Source organism: Phaethon lepturus, unplaced genomic scaffold (assembly GCF_000687285.1).
Source record: "Phaethon lepturus isolate BGI_N335 unplaced genomic scaffold, ASM68728v1 scaffold22550, whole genome shotgun sequence".
Classification (NCBI taxonomy): domain Eukaryota; kingdom Metazoa; phylum Chordata; class Aves; order Phaethontiformes; family Phaethontidae; genus Phaethon; species Phaethon lepturus.
This window is the reverse complement of record NW_010512874.1, coordinates 3628-15759: the sequence shown is the minus strand read 5'-3', so window position 1 is coordinate 15759 and position 12132 is coordinate 3628. Positions and strand designations below refer to the sequence as shown.

At 47.9% G+C, this 12132-nt stretch overlaps 1 protein-coding gene across 1 annotated transcript in view; it reads left to right on the top strand.

The window, feature by feature from the left end:
• Positions 1-12132, top strand: part of EWSR1 (EWS RNA-binding protein 1) — a gene marked incomplete at both ends in the record, with an annotated part of 18152 nt that overhangs the window by 2847 nt on the left and 3173 nt on the right. The window contains 7 exons of the mRNA XM_010288658.1: positions 413-430; positions 5086-5272; positions 6601-6768; positions 7521-7738; positions 8236-8416; positions 11272-11306; positions 11836-11868. Coding sequence (XP_010286960.1) covers positions 413-430; positions 5086-5272; positions 6601-6768; positions 7521-7738; positions 8236-8416; positions 11272-11306; positions 11836-11868 — 840 coding nt within the window. The remainder of the gene's footprint in view (positions 1-412; positions 431-5085; positions 5273-6600; positions 6769-7520; positions 7739-8235; positions 8417-11271; positions 11307-11835; positions 11869-12132) is intronic.

Genomic DNA, 12132 nt, shown 5'->3' with positions numbered 1-12132 from the left:
AAAGAGTTGAGCTCAGATCAGCGCTGGGGGAACGCTGGTCCAAACCGTACTGAAATCCTCTGGGCAGCTGTGATGTGGAAAGGGCTTCCTTCCTCGAGAGCCTTCCTTGGGCAAAGGGTGGTGTAAAATGATGTGAAGATGGCGGGTGGGCTGAGAAGGAGTAAATAAACGTGCCTGTTTAATTTTTCAGGGAACCTTTTGGGTGCTGGTCCATGCTGCAGGACTAAGCATGGCTGCAGAGTGCACTGTGCTCAGAGCAAAGCAAACGCGAGCTGCGCGGCAGCGTGTACTCAGGCTGCTCTTGAGAACCAGTGTCCCCGGCACTTCGGTTGCCTGAAAGTCAAATCCGTGGAAGTGATGTATGCCTGTTCTGATAGTGTACCTTCTACTTTTTGTCTTGTGCTTCCCACAGTAGAAGGGACCAGTACAGGTTTGGCTATCCTGCTCACTCTTGCATGGAAAACACTGTCTCATCCTGTCTAAACTTGTGGTGTTAACCCTTTAGGTGTCACTTGGTTTTAACACTAAAAGCTTCCAGCATCAGAGCGTGCGCACACAATGACAGTAAGAGTTTGCTAGGCTGCAGTGCTGTTTGCCGTCTCCGCATCTCCGTAAGGTCTCCGACTGGCGTACTTTAGGGATAAAAGCTCCTGAGCACTAGTGACAGCCATGCCGAGACCTTTCGGGTGAATCTAACCCCGTTGTCCTAACGATTCCTAAAGGGTTAGACACGTCCAGACGTCCTGACCACCACCTTTGCATGTTCCACGTTGTCTTTGGATTTCCAGTGCAGATGCATACGTCAGGTGTTCATTAACGCGCCGTAAACCGTCCCAACGTGTGCTCTTTGAACTGGAGTTTTGTACATACCAGCATCTTCATGTCCGAAAGAGATTGAGACCTCCTTCAATTCCAGTGTATTTGGACTGAATATTCAGGAGACTTTGAAAAAGAAAGCAAATTTTCCTCCAAGCAATGCTCTGGGTGCCGTTTTCTGCAGATTCATCCTTTGCTCCAGCAAAAGTTGGGAGCTTTCTTAAATGCTTCCCAAAGCAAGGGAACACCAGGACAGACAGGCAATGGGGTATCTGGCCACAGAAGCCATTGAGGAATGCTTCAGAAGGTGGAGAGAAAATGTTACCCTATAGTCTATCCAGTTATATGGCACTTAAAATATTGGACATCTTTACATGGGTAAGGAAAATTTCTGCCTGGCAGTTAGCACGTGTCCTGCAGAACAAGAGCTGGTACCCTTTAGTCACCGTCGCTGCGGGTCATCTACAGGTTTTTTTTTGCTTTCATTTTTAAAAGTACATGGACATAAATTGGCAGCAGAAAGGATTTACGGACTTCCAAAATTCCATTCTTAGAAATGTTGAAGTCCCTTAATCCTTATGGCGGACTCCAATCCCGCAAGGGTCGCAGCAAGCTGCACTGTTTATGTTTTTCCGTGTGCCTTAAGAGTATATTTGCTGGAGGAATTATAATATTAGGCATCATCTCTGCACAGCTGCTTTTTTTCCAGCAAAAAGCTTCATTTTTCTCTTCATCCAAGAAAAAAAAAAAAGAGAGAGAGAAAACTCAGGAAGTGATCAAGTACCAGACCTTCAGGTACGATGTGCCTCATGCTTAGCATTGGTCTGTGGCAGCGCTGTTGGTGTTATTCTCCAGGCCGAGTGCCAGGTCGTATTTATTCTTCCTACACCTGCCTCTCCTTGAGGAGCCAGAGCTGTGCAGATAAGACTGATAGTGCTTAAAGCCTGTCTCCCTCTCCTGGTCTCTGCCTTTCATACTGAATAAAGCCCGGGCTGTTGCCTGGAGCATATATCTTCATGCCCTAAGAGACATGCCCTTTTTATGGTTGAATCCCAACCTGCTGCTTCCTTCCTCAGGGCTGTCGGAAAAGGTGTCTTGGAGTCGCCCTGTCGCTTTGTTACGGAGAAGAGGGGTTCAGAGAAGAGGGGTTCGTGAGCCCACAGGCTCCTCTGCAGCTCCCCGGACGCCAGCGGGATTAGGGGCTTAATTGGCACCATCAGATCGGTGGTCGTGGTTTGCCCTTTAATCGCTGCGGTGTATAAACATGAATTACCAAGAGTGAATAGAGAGCTGCATCTGTTAGCGTCGTTGGCTTTCTAACAATGTCGTTTGGGGGCAAAGACATAATTTCCCATGTTTAACTGTGAGTCTCCTTTAAGCAGCTAGATGGGAATTACTCTCTAAAGACAACCAGCCCCCACTTATCTTTCTACCTGTGAAACTTAACGAGTTATGGATATTTTAAGTTTCTAATGTATTTAGAATTTGAAATTAATGTAGCCATAGCTGTCTCGGCTACCAGAATAATCTCTTACACCAAAATCGAGCAGGACGGGGGGCAGCCTCTGCGTCCCCTTCTCCAGCCCCTCACTGGTCGAAGATACACATGCCAAGCAGGGCTCTCTTTGGGCGCGCAGACCCCGTGGGGGGCTTCTACTACTGCTTGCATCAGAGAGGGCCTTCAAAAAATGCTGCTAGCTTTCGTGAAGCCTTCAAATCTCTCTGAAGCCCCTGTTTTCAGTTGATGTTCTCTGAGGACCAAATCCTGCAAGCTTCCCCTCTGCATGAAGAATTCCTAGACCTCACTAAGGGTTTTGCTTGCAGGCTTGGCAACTTTGAGAGGAAACTGAGCCACGTAACTGGACTTCTTAAGCAGGTTATCAAAGTTCTTCTGTTACCTTTTTCTTACAGTCTCTGTTCTGCAGACTCGCCGTTTATCTTACTAACTGGTGGGGGGGTGGGGAGAGAGAAATGATGTCATGTAAATACAAAAATACAGCTCTTGAGGATTTTCAAAGTACCTAAATTAAGTTGTCAAAATGAAAATTTAAACCAGTGGGCTGTAAAATCACTACCTTTTCTTTCTTTGGTACAAACCCTTCTTGCTGAGCGCACTTGCAGAAGGGAAATGCTCCATCTAGAGCCGAAGCCTTAAAATTCAGGAATTTTTTGTTCCCTCTTCCTTTTATTCTGTTGACTGTGCAGAGCCAGCTGTTGGCAGACCTGCTCGCTTGCTTGGTTTGGGAGGTTAGTGCTGCTGGTAACAGTGCCCAGAAAGGGGACCCTGATGTGGCAGGACCCCCCTGTGGCGCGGGAGGCTGACGAGAACAGCCGAGGGCAAGGCTGTGGCTTCAGCGGCACGTACTGCAGACTGTACTTATGCAAACAGCAGGCTTTTTTAGTAAGTGGTCAGGCTTCAGCCAGTTCAAATAAAGATTCCTTTAACTTCTGGTGTCGGTGCTCTCTATGGAAATGCTGTGGTGGCTGACTTGTAAGTGCTTGGACTGTGTAAATTTGTCGGAGGCTCTCAAAATCATGCTCATTTTATCCTGTTCGACATCATCCCGTTCACCCCGCTCAGCAACGCTCAGAACAGGCCTTTGCAACTTCTCAGCAAAAAAAGGAATAATGACTGTGAAAACCGATTTGCTAGTGATTCATGCAAGTTATTTCCTGGAGTTGTTATTCTCCTGATGAGGGAGGTGAGCTTACCCTCTCGCCTTCGTGTTTCCAGGTTGGCAGACCTGCGGTGGCGCAGCCGGCCCATGGCCTTGAGCAGGAGGGTGGTAGCGTGACAAGCGAGGGGCTTCCAGGGCAGGAGGAATGAGGCTTGTGGGAGCGGGCAGGGGCTTTTAGGCTAGCTGTTGCCGGTGGTGAGAGTGGACAGGCTCATGTCGCCTTCCTCAGGATCCTGAGGCTAACCAGAAGACTCAAGAGCGTTGCTCAGGACAGAAAGCTGAAGAATGTTTTTTTTTAACTAACGTGCTGTGCAGACTTCTTCCTCTCGCTTCTCTTCCTCTTTCCTCGCTGATTCAGAGAGCTGTTGGGAAGGGTCCGGATTTTGTAGCAGATGTGGAAATACAGCGGCGCTTCGGGAGGGCATGCTATATTCTGCTGGAAGTACATTTGTTTTGCAAATTAGGGAATTGAAATAAAAAGCTACAGCACAGATTGCCTAAAATACTGTATAATTAGAAGGAAGAGTATGTCAAGTGTCCTGTGTTTATTAAAAATGGAGAAGCTGTTACCTTAATTGATGCAATTAAGATGACATCAATAAGACTGAGACCAGTTGGCTGCTCTTTGGCAATCAATGTTTTATATTTTTAGTAAGTCAGCTTTTGCTAACAAAATTTTAAATTGATCTTTTCTTCATTTAAGTCTCTGTTTCATAATTTGAAAACCTGCTCGCGAGGTTCTTAACTATAAAAAGCCACCGTGTTAATGCCGGGTTTATCGTGCACCTTTGTGACAAGCCAAATGGTCGGCTAAATTATATAGCAGCGGCTGCTGGAGAGACTAATTTAAAGGGAGCTGGGTTGGGATCTTGGGTATTCTTGCAAAACGGTTCAGAAATAAATGTATCTTCTCTAAGCTTTTTCTTTAAACCAAACTGAAATTCTAAGAAAAACGAGTGTACGTCAAACATCAGGAGCTTATGTGTCTTTTTTGACCTTTCTCTTAAGTTAAAGCAAGCGTAAAGTGCTTTTATTTTGTTTCCAGGATTACTGATTTAAAATAAGACTTCATAAATGGCTCAGAAAGACTTGTCAAGTCAGCCTGGTGCCATTTGGTGCTTTTATTTTTAAAAAAAGCTGAAAGGAGGGGACTGTACTTCTTAAATTGGTTGGATTTCTTTTACTTTAGGGCCAACAGGAGCTTTGTTTAGTCTTCCCGTATTCAGAAGACGCTGCATGCCTCAGCTTGCCCCGTGTGCTCTTTATTACATTAGCTGTGAGCTTCAGTAGCTGTAAACAAACAGCCTCTGGATGCTGATTTGAAGGGTGGCTTCCAGAAAGCTCCTCGGAGCATGGTTTTTGGATGGCGAGGGTAGAGCTGGGGCTGTAGGGCTGAGGCTTCCCAGGGCAGGGGGTTTCTCCGAGGAAGGCCGAAGAGGCAGCGTGGGCGAATTCATCGTTTTCGGGTTATCTGTCATATTTTTGCAGCGGTAAAATCTGTGCCGTACCCGAGGTCCGATAAGCCATCAACAGAACCGCGGCAGCCTGCAGCGTTACGAAACCCATCTGATGGGGCTGTCGTCTGTTCTAGGTTATACCACCCCGACTGCCCCCCCAGCGTACAGTCAGCCCGTCCAGGGGTATGGCACAGCCGCCTACGATACTAACACTGCTACGGTTACCACCACCCAGGCTTCCTACGCAGCACCGTCCGCTTACGGCACCCAGCCCGCCTACCCAGCCTACGGGCAGCAGCCAGCAGCATCCGCTCCCGCAAGGTAACGTCTGGTTCCTCTCCTCCTCCCCAGCACAACACCGCTGGTTTTGCTTACACCTTTTTCTCTGCCCGTCAAGCTTTGCTCTTGCTGCATCCCATCCCATCGCGTTTCAGGGCTGGGGGAAGCCGCATAGGTAGGTTCTGCGCCGGCACGGTGAGTCAGCACGGTTACTGGGAGATGAGAGCAGCGAAAATGGGCGCTTGACTCACGACGTAGCACAGAAAACGGACCAGTCTGATCTGATCTGAGTCACAGGGTCGGGCAGGATACTGTTACGTACTGTGACTTCTTGAGTGGATGCACATGCTGTAGACAATTTCCTTTTTAAACCTCTTGTGTCTGGGCACTGTCAGTAGTATATTTAGTTTAATTGTTTGCTCAGGGTATGAAAGATTGAGAATACATGATGGAAACTTGTTTAGTAGTGACTAAAAACTGCTTTATTCTTTTACCTGATGTTTGTAGCGGCCACTGCAGTAAGGAATGGGGGAGCTTGGCACAGCTTTGTCCATATCTGTCAGATTTAAGTATGAATCCTGACATCAATTAAAATAATTTTTTTCCCAGCTTGTACAACAAAAGTAGCTTAACTCTTTTTTTACTCCGCTCTGATAAACACTGAAGAGTTTATAAACAGTATGGGACAAATGTAAAAGAAGGAGACATGCCAGTCACATGAAAGAGTTCTCGTTATTTTCAGGCCTTGAGAGTTAATACTAAACATAGAGGCATAGAATAGTTTGGGTTGGAAGGGACCTTTAAAGGTCATCTAGTCTAACCCCCAGTATCTTTTCCCTTTCATTGGATAACGCGTGTGGGGCAATATCTGCTTGCACTGGCTGCTAAACCAAACAATGGTGTGTTTAACTGACGAGGTTTCTGGCTGCTTTGGAGCTAATGGTTTCCAAGCATTGTGCAAAACCAGCTGGAGCGGAGGGGCAGTGCGCTGACCGCTTCCCTGCCCACTTCACATCCTCGCCTCGCTTCTAGCGCCAAAGCCTAAATCCCTCGCCTTCGGTTTCATAACACAGCTGGTGAACAGAAGCTGTAGTACTATGTGCTCTCTTCAGGACGCTGCCCGGGCCTTTCCTGATGGCAGGGGAGTGTGCAAATACCCTGTCAGCAGGTGCTAAAGTGTTTAGTGTTTAATGAGCATATATGAGCCGCTGCCGGAGCGACTGGCATCGGCGCGGTGCCAGCTCCCAGCGCTACCCAGAGAAAGAGGTAGTGCTGTTCTGTCTTGGGGGTGGGCTCTGAGCGCCTTCGCAGCTACCAGAGGTGGGGGGTTTGCACCCATCTTTCCCTTCTTGTTCAATATTGCTCCGTAGACCCCAGGATGGCAGCAAACCACCAGAGAGCAGCCAGCCGCAATCGAGTACGACAGGCTACAGCCAGCCCAGCCTAGGGTATGGACAGAGCAACTACAGCTATCCTCAGGTGCCTGCCAGCTACCCCATGCAGCCAGTCACCGCGCCTCCCTCCTACCCTCCTACCAGGTAACTCTTCCAGTAGCCTAAGCCTCACGCAGCTGCCGTGGGAGCTTTCAGGCTAGCTCGGGCAAAAGGGGTTTTCTCAAGGGATTTTTAAACCAACAGATGGAAAGGGAGGTTTGGGAGGAGGGAGGTGTGGTTCTTGTTGCTGTACTTCTTGTCGCAGGGAAGATGAGGCTGGGATTGAGCGTGTGAGCGTCTCTGTGCGTGCACCCGCAGTAGCAAGGTGTAACGATGACAGGTGTTTTTAAGAAATTTCCTAGATCCGGAGTGTGGTATGGTGACCTCTTGCCACCTCCTCACACACGGCTTTGACAAGGGGCTCACCTCTTGCCCTCAGGTGCCTTTAATATGCTGATGTCTAAAGTGTATGTTTTGAAGTTCTCAAAGCCCGAGATGCGTGAGGGGGAACTGTTTTATTATCCATCAGCTGCAAATGTTTCAGTGCCAAGGCAGAAGGGGAGACTGTTACTTGCATTGCTGCTGATTTTTGCCCTGGCACTTCTGCCTCTTTCTAGAGGTATGAATAAATGGTGAACAGTTGCACGGATTTTGCTTTTAGCAGTCCACCAGGTTTATTTTGTCTCCTGCCACCAGACTAGACTCCGTAGGATGACTTCACCTTTTCAAATGGTTTACAACAGTACATATGGCTTATAATTGCATTACCTTCTAGCGTGAGCCACTGCCGGCAGCCTAATGCACGTTGCCGGTGAATTGGCTCATCTTTCCATCTTTTCAATGCTTTTGTCTTCCAGCTATTCCTCTACACAGCCAAGCAGTTACGATCAGAGCACTTACTCCCAGCAGAGCACCTATGGGCAACAGAGCACCTACGGACAACAGACTAGCTATGGCCAGCAAAGCAGCTACGGGCAGCAGCCGCCACCGCCGACCAGCTACCCGCCCCAGACGGGATCCTACAGCCAGGCCCCAAGCCAGTACAGCCAGCAGAGCAGCAGTTACGGCCAACAGAGTGAGTGAGCTTAGCCGAGCTGCGTGGTTGTGGAGAAAAGGCCTTATTTTGGGTGTAAAACTTGCAGCTGTGTTGAAGGGAGAGCGTACTGTAGCTGGGGTTTGCCCTTTCTTGCTGCAAAACGGCTTGCCTGGTGCAGAGGCAGATTGCAATACCCCCCTCAGCGCCGTGAAGGTGAACGGGTGGTTGATAAACACAGAAGCCTAAAATACTGCTGGGGCTGGAGTGGGCAAGACTGGGCTCAAACAGTTCTGTTTGGCCAGGTGGCAGTTCTGCAGAGGTTGGAGTGGTAGGGCCTAACGTAAAACTTGATTCTGCAAACAGAAAGTGGCACGCCTCTCCTTAAATTAAGGCTGTTGCTGTAAGCGCTGTAGCAAGTGATTGCCATGATTGCATTCAGGTGCTGAAGGCAGGTAAAAGGGCTTAACAAGGGGCCAGGCAGCTTTGACCCACTCTAGTCTGCAGCTTCCTAACAGTTTTGCTACACGCTTCCTCAGGCTCATTCCGTCAGGACCATCCTAGCAGCATGAACGTGTACGGACAGGAATCTGGAGGCTTTTCAGGCCCAGGAGAGAACCGGAACATGAGCGGCCCCGATAACCGGGGCAGGGGAAGAGGGGGATATGATCGCGGAGGCATGAGCAGAGGTGGGCGGGGAGGAGGACGCGGTGGAATGGGGTAAGAGCAAATCTTTTCTCCTTTTATCTAATTCTGGTTTACCCATAGGATTTGAAATGGAAAGAAGGGACTGAAAGGTTGACATTCCAAACAGTACTTCCATGGGGAACATCTCTGTAGCAGCATTGCTTCTAAATCCATGGAAATACTATCCTAGGGGAAGTAGGAGCAGGATCTGTTTTGGTTGGGTTTTTTTTTGTCCTGCGGCTGGTTGGGCCCCGGGGGGAATTAGGGGTATTGCTAAACCCTGAACTTTCAGCTCCCTTCGTGGTGGCGCAGAGGTGAAATCCTCTGTGGGGTTTAACAGTGACTCTGGATGGAACACACACAAACCTTCCGCCAAGTCCAGGAGTCGCTCCCTGCGCCTCGGTAGCGGGGACCTTGACAGATCAGGTATGTACAAGGCAGAAGCCTCGGTCAGCCCCGTGTTACGCCGTCGGCCTCTTCGCCTTGGCAGTAGCGCGCGGAACGCCGTCTGTAAGTGTATGCCTGGGGCAGATGGCTGCTGTTGAAGCCGTGACTCCGGGTGGCCAAGAACACTTAGAACTTGGTTGGAGTGTGAAGAAAGACCCCGAGAAAGTGAAGAGGTCTGGCTTGGCTCCCAGGACTGCTCCCCCTTGGAGCTTTCGGGTGGTCTGAATCAGTTTGGCCATTTTAACTGATGGCAAAACCTGGTTTGGTAAACCTGTGCCTTCAGGCCAGCAGTGTGTCTCCCTGTCGGTGACGTTTGTTTCGAGGAAGAACTAATCCCAAAGGCTCCTGAGAGAAGGAAGATGTAGCTTTGTGTGTGTTCCATCCCTTCACACCGTCGTTCAGAGCTATGCAGAGTGTCCCTAGGTGCACGCTGGAGATGTGGTGCGGGATGCACGGTGCCAGCCCTGGTACTTGGGCAGGGCGGCCAGAATTGCAGCTTCTCCTCGGTAGGCAACTTCTTAAGGTGTTTTACAACCTGGTGGCAACGAGCGTTTGGCAATCGATAGTCCCATTCTGCATAGCTCTGTCGAAATGAAGTGGCATGAAATCTTTATCGGAGAAATACAACCACCGGTGTATGGAAATAGAAGAAAAAGAGTGGCTTGTGTTGGAACACATCTGGCTTGAATTGGCTTGAGTGGAACAGAGTTCCGTGGTTCTGCATAAAGATTTCACCCATGATGTATTTCTCTCTGATGGTTTAACGTAGATGTAGACACTTGAAATGTCTATCATCACATCTTAAAATTTCTAGCCCCTTCGGAGCTCCTCATGCAAAAGATTTGTCATCTGTCTCTGATTTCACACCCTAATCTGAGCTTAAATTGCGTACGTAGTGCTGTCCACCTGAGTAGACCATTACAAAGGGTCCCCTGCTCTGTGGACGTAGACTTTCTGCTGTCCATAGAAAAGGTGGCCTTCCTATGAACGCCAAGGGGCAGGTAGGGGAACTCGGCCCTTCTTAGCATGCTGTGGTGATGGATTTCAGTGTCTCCGGCAGGTAAGGAGCTCAATGTTATTAACGTGCCCTTTTTCATTGCCTCAATTATTTTATATTTTCATTGGCTGTTAAACATGGAAACTTTTTAACATGCTTTGTCGCATTTATATGCTACAGGTTACAAAGTGAGAGCCTTGTATACACTTCAGTACTTAAAAAGTACCCGTACTCAGTACTCAGCCGGCAGCATAATGAAAAGTGGGACTAGACACGGTGTCCATATGGAGAGGAAAAATATACATAGAATATTTTTAACCAAATGTATTCATTGTATAAATGGAATCCTTCTGTAACTTTGGTAACTGCATACTTGTTGTTTGGTAATAAAACCAGAGGAGGTATACTACTTTAGAATTGTGTAACGTTAAAAAGTGTAAACGTATATGTTTAAAAAGAGAGACATTACGTAAATGGTGTGTACTTTAACAAAAGGAGGCAAAGCTGCATGCAACAGCTTGAAACTGTGTATTGACGACTTTTTTTTTTTTTCCAGTATTAGAGGTGCAATACTTGCTAGAAAATAGGCGGTGCTCTCCCTCCTCTGCTCGTCTCCTCCCAAACAGCTTTTTGTCTCTCCAAAAAGCGCACGAAACGATCAAAACCCTTTTCGGGTGGCATTTTCCTAATTAACCAGCGCCTGAAAGCAGCCTTAGCTGAACGCTTCCGCCAAAGCTTTCGACGAAAGCTGCGGCCGTGAGTTTGCATTGGCGCGTGCCGAGATCTTCCGTTCTGGTCTGTGTCCACAAAGCTGCACCCCAGGCCTTCGAGCCCCCGCTGTATTCTGTAAGTTCTCCCTCCACAGAGACTTGTTAAATTGAGCAGTGACCTGAATGTATGGCTTTATACCGAGGTTTTTAGTGGAAATGTCATCTGAACTGTGTTGTAGGTATCGCGTGTGGTTGTCTCCTACCTTTTTAACTGTTAATGTCAGGGACCCGCGGGCTCGTTTCGCTCTCGTGCTGCGAGAGGCTGAGGGTGCACCTTTATGTACACACAGAGGGGAGGGAGTTGACCAGTGAACAACCCCACGATTTCTCTGAAGCAAAAACCCAATTTATAACGCTCGAAAAGATTTTTCTTTTTCTTTTTTTCCTTTTTTTTTGGCCAAGTATTGCACTGCTAATACCCGTACAAGTAACGCAAGGGTACCGACAGCAAAGTGGTGTCTAAAACCAGACAAGCGAGGTTGCGTATATGTAAAGGAAATTTGAGCGAGCTGCCCTGAAGAAAGGCATAGTGCCGAGATGAGAGAGAGAGAGACAGATGCATTGTTTGGAGATGTTTAGCCAGTGCCCTTCTTCCCAGTGAGCCGCAGAGGCTCAGAGCGGTACTGGCTTTGTAAAGGGAAAGGCCTTCATTTCTTCGTTTATCCCCCCAGCAGCGCTGGAGAGCGAGGTGGCTTCAATAAGCCTGGTGGTAAGTTTTTGAGCATTACAATGGATAGTGTTAAAAAAAAAAAAAAATTGCAGTCAGTTTTTAGAACAAAGTGTAATTTTTATTAGTTTAAGTGGTTAAAATGACATGTGCAACAAGACTGTAATGGGTACTGCCGGCAATGCCTAGGGGTATGCGGTTACAGGACACAGGGTAACTTGGAAGAATTGAGCAACCACTTCTGTAATTTGGGGAAAATAAATGGTTTGGATTTAATAAATTTTTTTGTAAAGTAACTTTTTATTAATGAACGTAAAACTGATTGGCCTGGTAAAGCATTTAAAAAAAAAAAAAAGTGTAATAGTGGTTAATGGTTTGAAAGGCTGCTAAAAATAGCAAACCGATCACCAAGTAAAAGGTGCATTGCTGCTGTTTTTGCAATGCAGGTCAATTTGAGTTTAACCAGCGCCTTCGAACGGCGGTTATAAGTAGATAGTGTTGTGTGTGTCGGCTCTTCAGCCTGCAAGGCGTGCACTAACACAGCTTCTTATGATTCTTTCCTGACCGGCAGGACACATGGAAGAAGGACCGGACCTTGATTTAGGTAATTGCCAATAACCGCTCGGGTTCTCACCCGAGCTCGCGAAATTGAGATTTGGGTGCTCGTTCGCTGCTCAGAGACGTAGCCCCACGGCGTGCCCTTCTGCAGGAGCACGAGGTCGCGCCGCCGTTTGCAGCCTCTTTCTGGCCGTTGCATTTATTTCTTGATTCCCCGTTCATCAGAACAGCTGGACTGGTGGAAAACCGCACGTATTTTCACGAGATGCCAACCCTTCTGCACAGGAGCTAGAGGGGCTTTTGGGGGAGC